This window comes from Theropithecus gelada, chromosome 10 (genome assembly GCF_003255815.1).
Source record: "Theropithecus gelada isolate Dixy chromosome 10, Tgel_1.0, whole genome shotgun sequence".
NCBI classification, from domain to species: domain Eukaryota; kingdom Metazoa; phylum Chordata; class Mammalia; order Primates; family Cercopithecidae; genus Theropithecus; species Theropithecus gelada.
This window is the reverse complement of record NC_037678.1, coordinates 64,394,441-64,408,671: the sequence shown is the minus strand read 5'-3', so window position 1 is coordinate 64,408,671 and position 14,231 is coordinate 64,394,441. Positions and strand designations below refer to the sequence as shown.

The following is a 14,231-nucleotide window of genomic DNA, read 5'->3' as shown; positions in this document are numbered from 1 at the left end:
TTGATATTATGGATTTGATCTTTTTCCTAATATTCACTTACAAATTTCAGAAGTAGAGACATTTTGTTGGGGCTAAGAGGGGAGACTTGAATAGGAACTGGAAATTGATTAGTATGAGGACATTATTTTTCATTTTGTTAGGGGGCCGGGAGCAGTGGCTCATGCTTATAATCCCAGCACTTTGGGAGACCAAGGTGGGAGACGGCTTGAGCTCAGGAGTTTGAGATCAGCCTGGGCAACATAGCAAGACTTTGTTTTTACTAAAAATTAAAAAAATAATTAGCCAGGGGCCGGGCGCGGTGGCTCAAGCCTGTAATCCCAGCACTTTGGGAGGCCGAGACGGGCGGATCACGAGGTCAGAAGATCGAGACCATCCTGGCTAACACGGTGAAACCCCGTCTCTACTAAAAAATACAAAAAACTAGCCCGGCGAGGTGGCGGCGCCTGTAGTCCCAGCTACTCGGGAGGCTGAGGCAGGAGAACGGCCGGAACCCGGGAGGCGGAGCTTGCAGTGAGCTGAGATCCGGCCACTGCATTCCAGCCTGGGCGACAGAGCGAGACTCCGTCTCAAAAAAAATAATAATAATAATAATTAGCCAGGAATGGTGGTGTGTGCCTGTGGTCCCAGCTGTGCAGGAGACTGAGGTGAGGGAATCATTTGCGCTGGGGAAGTTGAGGCTGCAAGAACCATAATTGTGCCACTGCCCTCCAGCCTGGGTGACAGAGTGAGACCCTGCCTCAAAAAAACTTTTTTTTTCTTTTAATCTGTTAAGTGTACTAATGATACTGTGATTATTAGGGAATGCGCTGAAATATTTAGGGGATAGAATATGAAGATTTGTAATATTTTTATAAATTCTTCAGAAAAAAATAGATGAAGCATGACAAAATGTTAAGATTTATTAAATCTGGGTAATAGGTACATGGGTATTCATGATACTCTTCTGTCTACTCTTCTATAGGTTTGAAATTTTTCATAATATAAAAGTCAAAAAGAAGGTGAAGTCATTAAACCATGAAAAAAAATGCACAACTTGTGAAGACGGAGGTGCTAGTACAGGTCCCTCCAAAATCCTATCACAGCTGCTGGATCCCTTGGGTCAGGAAATGCTACATCACGTACCTAGGTCCATTTTGCTGATGAAGAAACTGCGGTGAGGAAGCAGCTTCCCAGTCCCCCATGGGCCTAGGTCCCCAAACTCTCTGCAAGGGTAGAGACCATGCCTGATTCACCCCTTGAATTAGGGGTGATGGTGAGCCTTTTGTCTGCTATAAACCTGAGGCCTGGAACTCAATTGCAGCTCTGATGGTGCTGCACTCCCCTGCTCTATAACCTTCTATGGCTCCTTATGGCCTTGAAGAGAAACTGCAAGCTTCTGGACCTGGCACTGAAGTGTCTCAGGCCCTGCACACTCTTCCACCCTCATTTCATACACTAGGTGTTAGGGGCGAAGCTGTGACCCCCACCCCTCCAAATTTGTATGTGGAAGTCTTAACCCCCAGTACATCAGCATGTGACTATATTTGGAGACAGGGTGTTTAAAGAGGTAATTCAGTTAAAATGAGGTTACTGTGGGCCCTAATAGAATATGACCAGTGTCCTTATAAGAAGAAATTTGGACACAGAGGGAAGACCCCATGAAGACACAGGGAGAAGATGGGCATTTGCAAGTCAAGGAGAGAGGCCACAGAAGGAACCAACCCTGCCAACACCTTGATCTTGGACTTCCAGCCTTCAGACCTATGAGAAAATGAATCTCTGTTGCTTAAGCCACCCATGTTATGGCAGTCCTGGGACACTAATATACTATGTCTCCCCTTGCCAGCAACGACAGATGATACCACCCAGCTTTGTTCACCCTGTTCCTTCTGCCAGGTATGCCCTTCTGTTCTATCTCCATCTGGCGAAATCCCCCTTATCGTTCAAAGACCAGCCAAGATGCCACCTCCTCCAGGAAGACCTCCCTACTGCCTTCCCTCTTTAGAAGCTCTTCCCCAGTCCCAGGTTCCCAAAGCAAATGTAGGCCTCTGTGAGATCCTGCAAGACTGAGAGCCCTTATGGGTGTGCACTGGGTCAAACTCATTGTTGCATCCTTGTGCTCAGCACAAGACTGGATAATCAATGTCTGTGTTTGATTCATGAAGGAATGGAGGGTTAGAGCAACACCTCTCAAACTCTGATGGGCCTGGGGATCTTGCTAGAATGCAGATGCCAGTTCAGCAGGCCTGAGATTCTGCCTCTCCCCCTAGCTCCAAGGTCATGCTGATGTAGGTAGTCCCCGGACCTCACTTTGATCTGCAAAGGGTTCACACACTCAGGACATTCCACACCGGGACACAGTGGTCATGCGATTAGTTCACATGTCTGGTTCCCCACACTGCCTGGAACAGGGCCCTGCACCCCCACACCCAGTGCCAGCTGAGTTGATTACAGCAAGGGGCAGTTATCCACCTGATTTGTCTTCGGCTGGGCCAAGGAGATCCTTTTGCCCCAAATGTTATCCTCACTTACCAGCTGGCGCCAGAAAACCATCATTAGCATCTCAGAACCTTGGCTTAAGCTGTGCTGTTCACAGATATTATGAGCCTCAGGTGAAAATGAGGATTGCAAAATGAGGGTGGTGGGTAAGCTGGGTTGCCCAAAGTTGCTGAAAAATGTGCTGTATCTGCCAGCAGCAAGAAGAGGCACTCCAAGTTTGGGGAGGGAGGAATGGTAAGTAATTGAATTTGCAAGCAATTAAAAACATTTTTCATGTCAAAACAAGTGTGAATGTATTGTATTTATGGATATTTAAAATGTATAGAAATTTTAAAGACAAAAAGGATTTCAAAGATCTGTATGGAGCAACTGAGAGCTCAAGGTGAGGCCTCAATCCCAGGGGCTCTGTTCATTCTCTTCCGCATTAGGGATTTTCCAGTGAAAAGACAGGGAAGCCCTCTCCTAAGGCTTCGTGCCTGTGACCCCAAAGATGTCTATGCCCTAATCCCCGGAACCTTGAATATGTTACCTTACATGGCAAAAGGGACATTGCAGATGTAATGAACGGCAGGACCTTGAGGTGGGGACATTATCCTGGATCATCCAGTCTAATCATAGGAATCCTTAAAAGCAGAGAACTTTTCCTGGCTTTGGTAGGAGCAAGTGCCAAGATGGATAGAGGGTGAGGGAGATGCAACATTGCTGGCTTTGAGGATGGAGGAAGGGGCCACAAGCCAAGGAAAGTAGTGGTCTCTAGAAGCTGGAAAAAGCAAGGAAATGGAGTCTCCCTTAGAGCCTCCAGGAAAGAATGCAGCCCTGCAGACATCTGGATTTAGCCCAGCGAGATCCATGTTGGGCTTCTAACATACAGAGCTATCAGATAATACATTTGTGTTGTTTCACATCACTGATTTGTAATAACTTGTTATGGCCACAGTGGGAAACAAATACAGTGCCTATTAAACAAAACCCCATCCCCAGCATGGGAGCAGACATGCACATCTGCGTGTTGATCAGTTTCTTTCCTGAGAACAGATCTTTATGGGAATTTTACGGGGAGACCTGCTTCATGGGGCTGGCTTGGAGCAGATCTAGATCTTGAAGCACAGGCTCTGGTGACTATTTGCGCTACAAGGAAACTCCAACAGAGGCCAGTGTGGACGCAGAGACACCAGCGAGGAGACCACTATAGCAGGCAAGAGACCATGCTGAGTTGGACTTGGGTGGGGTGAAATCAACAGATTCTGAATACAATTTAATGGAAGAGTTGACAGTTAACAAACTGAATGTGGGGTATAAGAGAAAGAGAGCAATCAAGGATGATGTCGTCATCTTTTACTGCCATGAGGAAAGATTGGAAAGTTGGGAAGTGTGGGGTGAGGGGATGTGAAGTCAGGAGTCCATATTTGGACATGCTAAGTTAGAGATGCCTGTGAGTCCTCCACGCAGAGACATCAAGTAGTAAACAGCTGGATGGATAAGTCTGGTGTTCATGGCCAGGACCCAGGCTGGAAAAATCAGTGTCAGGGTTGTCAGTGTGGAGACAGCATTTACAGAAAATATTCCACCTCCTGGATGAGATCGCCTAGGAAGTGAGTGTGGATGGAGAGGAGAAAGAGACCAAGGACTGGGCTTTGGGGGCCCTCCAGGATTTACAGGTTGTGGAGATGAAGAGGAGACAGGAAAGGAGGCTGTAAAAGTGTGGCCAGTGAGGTGAGAGGAGGACTGGGTGACTGAAGATCTAACGGCAAGTGAAGAAAGTCTTTCAACAGGAGGAAGTGGCCATCCGTGCCAAATGCTGCGGAAGGGTCAAGGGTGATGAGGACTGAGAATTGATCCCTGGATTTAGAAACATGGAATACAATGACAACCTCGGCAAGACCTGTCTGAGCGGCACAGTGGGGAAGGGATTCTGATTAGAGTGAGTGGAAGAGAGAAGATGTGGAGACAGGGAACACAGACAACTCTTTTGTGGAGTTTTAATGTACAAGGGTGAGGGTGGGAACATGGGGGCCTAGAATGGCCGGTTTCAAACTGGGCAATATTGCAGCATGTTCTCAAGCTGATGGGAATGGCCCAGAGCCAAAGAGGGAAGATGATCCTGTAGGAAGGAGAGGAGAATCTTGCTGGAGGGATGTATTTAAGGAGGTAGAGAGGAACAGAGCACTGGTTCAGGATCAGCCTCGGGCACATAGACAATTCATCCGTACTAGAATGCTGAGCCTGTGGGTACAGATGCCAGCAAGCAGGTGAATGTGGTTCACAGAGAAGGAGTTCATAGACTTCCTTCCAATTGCTTCTGCTTACTCATTAAGACCAGAAGGAAGGTCATCAGCTGAGATTTAAGTTGGGGAAGGTGGTGTTGAAGGTCAAAGGAGAGAAAAGGTGTGAAGTCATCACACAGGACTGTGGGGGAGTCATTCAGGACTCTGGAGGTGAAGTAGGATCCACCGGCACCACTGGGACCCCCGGAGGTCAGTGGTCAGGAATCTAATACAATTAGCCTGCACAAATGTGTGGATTTTTCCATCTTTGTTCAGCTTGAGGGTGCAGGTAGAGAGTTGGATCTCACGGAGGTTGAGATTTCTCCAGGTAAGTGTGAAGGTGAAAAAGAAAAGCAAGCAAGTGTTTGAAAGGAAGTGATTACAATGTGAGCCTGGAATCTAAGCTAGGAAGAAGGGATGTGAGGATGTGACAGAAGGTGGGGGAGACATAATGATGGAGAATGGATGTGATTGGGGTGGGGAGACATGATGATGGGGAACAGATGTGGTGGGGGAGACATGATGATGGGGAAGGGGTGTGGTGGGGGAGATATGATGATGGGGAAGGGATGTGGTGGGGGAGACATGATGATGGGAGGGATGTGGTAGGGGAGACATGATGATGGGGAAGGGATGTGGTGGGGGAGACATGATGATGGGGAGGGATGTGGTGGGGAAGACATGGTGATGGGAGGGATGTGGTAGGGGAGACATGATGATGGGGAAGGGATGTGGTGGGGGACATGATGATGGGGAAGGGATGTGGTGGGGGACATGATGATGGGGAGGGATGTGGTAGGGGAGACATGATGATGGGGAAGGGATGTGGTGGAGGACATGCTGATGGGGAAGGGATGTGGTGGGGGACATGATGATGGGGAAGGGATGTGGTGGGGGACATGATGATGTGGAAGGGATGTGGTGGAGGACATGGTGATGGGGAGGGATGTGGTGGGGGAGACATGATGATGGGAGGGATGTGGTAGGGGAGACAGGATGATGGGGAGGGATGTGGTGGGGGAGACATGATGATGGGGAGGGATGTGGTGGGGGACATGATGATGGGGAGGGAGGTGGTGGGGGAGACATGATGATGGGGAAGGGATGTGGTGGAGGGAGACATGGTGACAGGGAAGGGATGTGGTGGAGGGTGGGAAGACATGATGGGGAAAGGATATGGTGGAGGGTGGGGGAGACATGATAGGGAAGGGATGTGGTGGAGGGTGGGGGAGACATGATGATGGGGAAGGGATATGGTGGAGGGTGGGGGCGACATGATGGGGAAGGGATATGATGGGGGGAGACATGGTAACAGGGAAGGGATGTGGTGGAGGGTGGGGGGAGACATGCTGGGAAAGGGGAGTGAAAAGGTGGTTGAGCCAACAGGTTCAAGGTTTTGGGAGGCCTGAAGATGATGAAACTTGGGGCAGTGGGTGAGCTGGAAAGAGAAGCAGTGGTAATGAAGGAGTGGGAGCCTTAACATGAAAACCCAGCTGGAAGAAGTTGGTTACAGGGGATGCCATGGGGGGAGTCATGTGGGGAACAAGGACAAGATCACTAGAGAAGAGCAAGACAAAAAACGGACAGAAGGAGCATGCGTGTGGACATTGCTCATTCACGCAGCAAATGCTTTTTGCACATGTACTACGCATCAGGCATGTGAGAGCTAACAGTGCATGTTGCAATCACCAAGAATTACAACAAGAGTAACTGAGGAAAGAGTGACAATGAGCCAGGTGCTATCTGCCTGTTCTCCTCCTCTTGAGGAGGCCCAGAGAGGGCAGTGACTTCTCCAAGGGCACACAGGGAGCTAATGACAGTTAGAACTAAAACAAAGGCCTTCTTCCTCCCACAGCAGAGCCTTCCATGGACAAAATCTGAGCCCTTGGCACATAACAGCCCTAAGAGGATCATGAGATCCTTTGTGTACAATTAATATAGGAACAAACAGCAGGAGCCTCAGCAAAGATGACCAGGAAAAGGACAGATAAGGTCTCCTGGGAGCTGCAAAAAGACAGGGCAGTGCCCAAGGTCCTGGAGAGATGTAGAAGTCTGTAAAGTAAAATAGTATTTCAGGACAGTCAGTCTCCAGAAAGCACTGTGGTTCTCTTGCCTCTAGACCTTTGCACATGCTGTTCCCTTTGTCTGGAACACTGTTCCCAACTCTTCACCTGGATAATTCCTATTCATACCATAGGACTAGGCTTTCCGTTACTTCCTCCAGGAAGACTTCCTAGGCCTCTACTACTCTAAGCCTCAACGAGGGGACTCATCTGTGCTTCCACAGCCCCCTGTCCCTCCCAACTGTCACACTTTGTTTACACTGGGTTGCAATAATCTGTTGTGATAACCTGTTGGCTTTTCCCCACCACTAGAATATAGGTTTCCTGAGAGCAGAGAACACATCAGACTTGTTCTCTTATGAATCTCCAGTGCTAAACCCAGGATCCAGTAAACATCTGTTACAACAATGAGGAAATATTAAATAGGAGTGATAAGACCTTCTGTATTGGATGCTGCTAGTACCCCAAACCCAGATCCCCTCAGCAGGCAGAGAACCTATCCCCAGAGTCTGGAAGTACCAGCTGTCAGTGGCTCACAGATGCCCCCTCCGAAGAAGCGCCCTGGACTGAACTGGATCACTGGCTCCCCCTGCCCCACCCCATTCCAGGATTAGCCCGCAGTTCCTGCAGTTTATTAATGATGGACAGACTGGGGATCAGCCCACAGTTAATGACTGACAGACAAGGATTATAAAAGCCCAGTCCCCTATGCCTTAAGCTGGAGCCAACTCTGTGGGGCGGGTCATGCCCCAGCGCTCTCCCTGGGGTCAGTCCACAGCCTTGCTTGGTTCCTTCCCCTGCCCTGACCCTCTGTCCTTCTTCTCAGAGCCCTCCTCCAATGAGTTACTTTCCCAAAAATCTATGTCTCAGGTTCTGCTTCTGGGGAACCTGATATCCACCTTGGCTGCCTCACTGATGGATAGACAAGTAGACAGACAGACAGACATATAGATGGGTGGATGGACACCAACAAATTGCTTTCATCGATTCCAATTCTCCCATGGGAAAGATGAGGAAACTGATGCCCAAGGAGGCTTTGTCTAGAACCTAGGCCTCCAGGGCTTTCCCTGCCTCCCCTCCACCCACCAGCACCTGAGGATGCTCTGGGGCCCCCAGCTCCCTCCCCACCACCTCCTGCTTGAATCCCCTGGAACCTGGCAGGCATGCTATCCTGGAGCGGAAAACCCTGACACCTAGAGCCCCAATCCTGGGCTCAGGCCCTGGGGGCTCCTCCTCCAGGGTGGGGCCTTTTTCTGGGGAGCCTGCAGAAGCTTCTGGGAAGGCAGCCTTTTCCTCAGTCAGTGGGCTGGAGGCAGTGGCTGGGCCAGATGTTTTGGTCTGAGGTGATCCAGCTGGGAAAAAGCAACAACAAAGAAAAGGATGTTAAGCAGAAGGTGGGCTTTCTAAGGGGAAAATGTTTCCTCTTTCTCCTTCTGACTAATAATAGCTTACAACTATTGATCTCTCTCATGTGCCAGGCATTGCACTAAGCCCCTTACTTCTAGTGTTACTCCTCCCGAAACCTCACTTTTTTTTCTTTTTGTTTTTCTCTTCTCGAAACTTTCCTTTTTTTCTTGGTTTTTTTTTTTTTTTTCTCCTTTTTTTTTGTGTTCTTTGGTTGTTTTTTCGTGTTTGAGACGGAGTCTCGCTCTGTCGCCCAGGCTGGAGTGCAGTGGCCGGATCTCAGCTCACTGCAAGCTCCGCCTCCCGGGTTTACGCCATTCTCCTGCCTCAGCCTCCCGAGTAGCTGGGACTACAGGCGTCCGCCACCTCGCCCGGCTAGTTTTTTGTATTTTTAGTAGAGACGGGGTTTCACCGTGTTAGCCAGGATGGTCTCGATCTCCTGACCTTGTGATCCGCCCATCTCGGCCTCCCAAAGTGCTGGGATTACAGGCTTGAGCCACCGCGCCCGGCCTCTTTTTTTTCTTTAGAGACAGAGTCTCACTCTGTTGCCCAGGCTGGAATGCAGTGGCATGAACACAGCTCACTGCAGCTTTGAACTCCTGGGCTTAAAAGATCCTCTCACCTCAGCCTCCCGAGTAGCTGAGACTATAGGCACGCACCACCATGCCCAGCTTTTTTTTCCTTTCCCTCCCCTCCCTCCCTCCCTCCCTCCTTTCCTTCCTTCCTTCCTTTCTTTTTTCCTTCTTTTCTTTCTTTCTTGGAAATTCCTGGTCTCAAGCCACCCAGATTCTCCTGCCTCAGCCACCCAAAGCACTGGGATTATGGGATAAGCCACCACACCTGGCTTCTCGTGTCCCTTTGAACCCTTAAAATAACACCGTGAAGTAGGTGACATTCCCATTGCACTGATAGGGAGACCTGGACTCAGAGAAACTCAGTATTTGGCCAACGTCACATATCCAGTGTGTGGCAAAGGTGGGGTGTGAAATCAGGCAGTTGTAACACAGTCACAGTGCCTTGCTCAATTCCAGACATATGAGACTTCAAGCCCCTTAACATGCCACACAGCACACTAAACCCCTGAAGCTGAGCCAGCCCAGGTGGTCTCTGTCGCTTACAACCAAAACCACCTGAAATGTGATCTCAACCAGACAATAACCTCCCTGTACAGCTGGGCATGTGGGCATCTTACCTTTCCCCAAAGATTTGGCTCGGTTGGGTTTAGGAGAGTAGAGGGAACACAGGACTTTCCAGGGCCCATCGTGCTGGAGTGAGGCTTTCTCCGGAGTCACAGAGGGTTGCCTCTGCCCTTTCAAGAATGAGAACTTGAGCCCAGGAGTGGGGGACTCAGGGGAGGAGGTGTTTCTGCTAGGGCAGGGCATGGGCTTGGGAAGTCTCCCATTTCTCTGTTTGGTCTTCACCTCCATCTTTATTTCAGAGGCTGGAGCTGCAGGAGAAGCTGGGGACAGGCGGGGAGAGGAAGCTTGTCTTGGTCCAGGCCTGAGCTGCACCATATTCTCTAGGTTTCCTAGAGGTCCCTGCACCTTGGAGGCAGCTGGCTCTTGTGAAACACCTGCCCTGAGGCCAGAGGCACAGTCCAGTGGGTCCTCAAGGACATTCATGTAGGAGCCTTGGGGCAGCCTTTCCAAGTCGTGGGTGGGTTCTTTATGATTGACCTTTCTTCTCAAGCCCAAATTGCAGGGCTCCTCCTCGGAGCTTTCTGGCTTCGTGCAAGCCCGATTTCCCAAGGAAGGTCCTTCGTTGGCCTCTGAGAGAGGCAGTATCTTTTGAGATAAGAGAGTTTCCTTAGTTCCAGATATCTCCTCTCGTGCCCCAGAAGTACACCCACTGGATGTGCCCACCTCCCTACTGGGAGACTCTCCTCTGCTCTCTTGGGGAAAGCCTAGGAGAGCCACATAGTCTCCCTCAAAGTCCTGGCTGACCACCTCACCCATCCTGAAGGCCATCTCCCCACGCCGGGCTTGCTCCACCTTGATAAGTCCTGGATACTTGCTCCCATATGTCCTGACCTTACCCTTGGCCAAACTCTGGGCAAAAAGCACTTGGTTGTCCGGAGAGCTGGCCTGGTGCAACTCTTGAGGGCTGCTCAAATCCAGTGCCTCTAATGGAAGGGGCCCCCAGGCTGGGCAGAGGGCATTCACTACTTGGGGTTGGTCATCCACAAACTCTGGGCTGGTTATCTTGGTCCAAGGCACAGAGGCAATCCCATTTTCTGATGCTACCAAGCAGTTGTGTAGGGGACTTCCCTCAAAGTCGCTGTTGATGGCCTCCAGCCATTCTTGGGTGAAAAGTATAGGATAGGCTGGCTCAGGAACAGGCTTCTTCTCCACTGTGCAGAGGTCCAGGGAGAGGCATTTGATCATGATGCAGACGGACTGCTCCTCCTGGGGCTCCACTTGGAGGTAGAAGTCACCCTGGCGCAATAAGAGAGGGTTGAGGGGAGCCAAGTGGACCACAACTTCATCCCTCAGACAGAGTGGCCAGCCCTCATGTAGGAAGAGGCAGTGGGAGTAGGGAGCCTGTGGAGAGAAGGGGATGGCATCAGAGAACCTGGCCCTGAAAGGCTCCACCCTTGGATCTGCTCCATTCCCTCTCCCACGTGGAATCTGGAACAGGTCAGGGACTAGGATGAGGCAGCATTTAGGAGGCACTCACTGTCAAGGTTGTGCAAAGGTTGCCTCTCCTGCCCCACCCTCGTCCTGGCCCTGACCTTGGAAATTCTTGCTAGCCTACTGACCTAAGTGAGAAAGCTCAGAGCACCATGCACTAGTTAGCAATCGGCCTTCCCAAGTGGTCCCCTTGCTTGGCTCATGCTCCCTTCCTCTCCCCATCTATCCAGAACATCTCCCAACCCAGCTCAAGTCTTAGCCCTCCATGTGAAAGCCAGGGAGACATGGTTTAGACAAAGGTCTGTGTCACTAATTTGTGTAAATTGCTTAACTTCTTTGAGCCCCAATTTCCCTATCTGCAAATAGGATAATAATACATGTCAGTATTACTGGGTTGGTATGAGGATTAAGTGAGATTATACAGATATGCCTCAATTTATGGTGGGGTTACATCCTGGTAAATCCATCATAAATTGAAAATATCACAAGTCAAAAATGCATTCAATGTACCTAATCTACAGAACATCATAGCTTGTTTAGACTAGCCTATCTTAAATGTGCACAGAGCGCTTACATCAGCCTATAGTTGGCCAAAATCATCTAGCACAATGCCTATTTTATAATAAAGTATTGAATATCTTATTGAATTTGGATAGTGTACTGAGGGTGAAATAGAAACAGTATTGAATGAAAAGTCAGGAAATCTGACCCTGCCACTAACTTACTAGATGACTGTCCAGTTTTTCCTGACCCAAAGGATATTCTGGGCCAGAATATTTATTATTTATTTATTTATTTCTCATTAATGGCTAACAACATGAAGGTTTATTTGTTTATTGTTTATTTATTTCCCATTAATGGATTACAACATGAAGGTAAAGCAAAACTGAAAAAAAAAATTTTTTTAACAGAAGTTGCCAGCAATTCCCTGTATAGGTGGACATAGCGGGTCATTCTGGAACAGGCTGTGACCCAAGTGATCCCTCTCAGTTGAGGCTCTCCACTGGGCTGTGCGGGACCAGTGTTCAACAGTGACACCATGTGGCAACAACGGAAACAACAGCTCCACTGGGCTGACAGGTCTTTCTTTAACTGGCTTTTGGAAAAAGAGTCTGAGTTCTGTGGATTGAGTAAGTCCCAGACAATCTTATATAATTTGGATGTTTGTGTGGGAGATGTACAGAGAGTGAGACTGAATTTCCTGCTAATGAAGCATGTGTTTCCTGGAGTTATTGATTGGGGAAATAGTGAGATCTGACCATAGTTATACCTTACGTTGATAAACCCATTTATATCAGTTATATTGTAGATTGGGCTGCCTCAGAGAAGCTGAATATCCATAAACCTTCATGAGTCTGTAGGTTTCTCGATCCTTTTAACTTAGCCCTCTTGGATTTGCAATGTGCTTTCTCTCTCACCTTCTCATTGAATGAGAAAAAACATCCCAGCCATTTTTTTGCAAACAGCAAAGCACCATAGTGATGATGGCTTTGATCGTCTCAGTTGACTTTCACAGTAACTCAGTTTGGTGTAGGCAGTTCAGGCATTATTATTCTCATTTTACAGATGATGCAACTGAGGCTCAGTGTGGTAAAACATTTGGCTCATAGCCACACAGTGGATAAACATCATGGACTTGGACCTAGGCCTTCACATTTGAAGTCAGCTGTATCTGTCCCCAAGCCCCACCAGACTTTATGTGAAGGTGGCTGCCTCTGGGTGATGGCGGCTGGAGAGGCAGACTTTGAGGCTGCCATGCTCTTATTTCAGATGGAGAAACAAGGAAGTGGGATAGTGATAGCCAATAGCTACTGGGCACTTGCTGCATGTCAGAGTCTGCCCTAAGCCATGTGTGTCATCTTCATGTGTTAGGTGCTGTGTTATTAACGTTTCTGCTTGACACATAAGGAAACTGAAACTCAAAGAGGTGACATGGATCTCCCAAGTTCACAGTGATAAGTTTGGATTTGAACCTGGGGCATCTGACCCCAGAAGCCATCCTGTTAATCCCACATGACTTCCCACTGCTCTGAGGTTGACAGATATTTGCCTATTGTTACAATTAGATTAAACTCACCTACAAGGAAAAATAAAGACGTGGAAAGGTTACCTTGAGGAAGGGGCCAGTGCAAATGAAGTTTAAATGGCCAAATAAGGGAAGTGGGCAATTGTGTAGCTTGTCAGGGAGAAGAAATAAAGATAGGAGAGCATCTGCATGAAATAGTGTCATGTGAAAGTGGCTGCAAATGTTTCCATGAGAAGCTCCCTTCTTCTCCAATACCAGTTCCCATGTATTGAGCTATTTCTATGAACCAGGCTCTGTGCTAAGCAAGTAAAATAGATTCTCTCATTTTCCTTCTGGTTCCTAACCCTGGACTTTTAGCTGCCACATTCAATTTACTTGTACCACTGAAATGATGCACACAGTCCCCACCCTTCCTTGTTGCTTCTGATGAGCTGTGTCCCTGACAGGCAGTGAGTAACTCAGGACAGGCTGATGGGACCTTAGAACCTCGTTGTGATTCTTGAGGCTGGGGTAGCAGGAGGGTGAGCATTAATAACAATAGGGCAGAGAGCAGTCGGGAAACCCATGAAAGGAATGGCAGGTTCCTGCGGTGGACATTTGAGGACTTAGTCTCCTCAGGCTTCTCTCATCCTTTCCTTTTCTTTTCTTTTTTTTCTTTTTTTTTTTTTTTTTTTTTTTTTGAGATGGAGTCTCACTCTGCCACCCAGGCTGGAGTGCAATGGCATGATCTCGGCTCACTGCAACTTCTGCCTCCTGGGTTCAAGCGATTCTCCTGCCTCAGCCTCCCGAGTAGCTGGGACTACAGGTGCGTGCCACCACACCCAGCTAATTTTTGTATTTTTAGTAGAGATGGGGTTTCACCATCTTAGCCAGGCTGGTCTCGAACCCCTGACTTCGTGATCCGCCTGCCTTGGCCTCCCAAAGTGCTGGGATTAGAGGCATGAGCCACCACTGCCGGCCTTCTCATCCTTTTCTTAAAACAGCTCCACCCTCTGACCATAGAAGTAGACACATGACTCAAGCTTTGTCAATCCTGGTTCCCCACTCCTCTGGCCACAGTGATTGGTCCAGGAATGGGCATATGACCCAAGCCTGGCCAGTCAGGATCCTTCCTTGAGATTTTTCTATGTGCAGTGGATGGGAAAGAGTTTATTTTCCTCTCTAGGGTAGAAGATAAATCCTTGAGCTTCCCTGGGTTCCAGCCTCGTGGGAACATTTAGCCTGGAAGAATAATGCCAACAAGCAGCGCGAAGCATAGACTAGGGACAGAAAGGGTCTTCAAGGGGTTTGATCAGTGGATCAACTTGGGCCTGTGGCCTGATCCACCCTTCCCTGGTCTGAGTGAGGATTCTGTCGTTTGCAGCC

General features: G+C 48.8%; 1 protein-coding gene across 2 annotated transcripts in view; it reads right to left on the bottom strand.

Annotated features, from left to right (window-relative positions):
• The window catches only part of KIAA1755 (KIAA1755 ortholog), a 50,640-nt gene that overhangs the window by 22,082 nt on the left and 14,327 nt on the right, over positions 1-14,231 (bottom strand). Inside the window, exons 3-4 of one of the 2 annotated variants that reach the window (XM_025398986.1) lie at positions 9,403-10,750; positions 7,961-8,158 (exon numbers count right to left, since the gene is read on the bottom strand). In XM_025398986.1, the coding sequence (XP_025254771.1) occupies positions 7,961-8,158; positions 9,403-10,750 (1,546 nt within the window). The remainder of the gene's footprint in view (positions 1-7,960; positions 8,159-9,402; positions 10,751-14,231) is intronic. The other variant, XM_025398987.1, reaches the window with a different exon arrangement.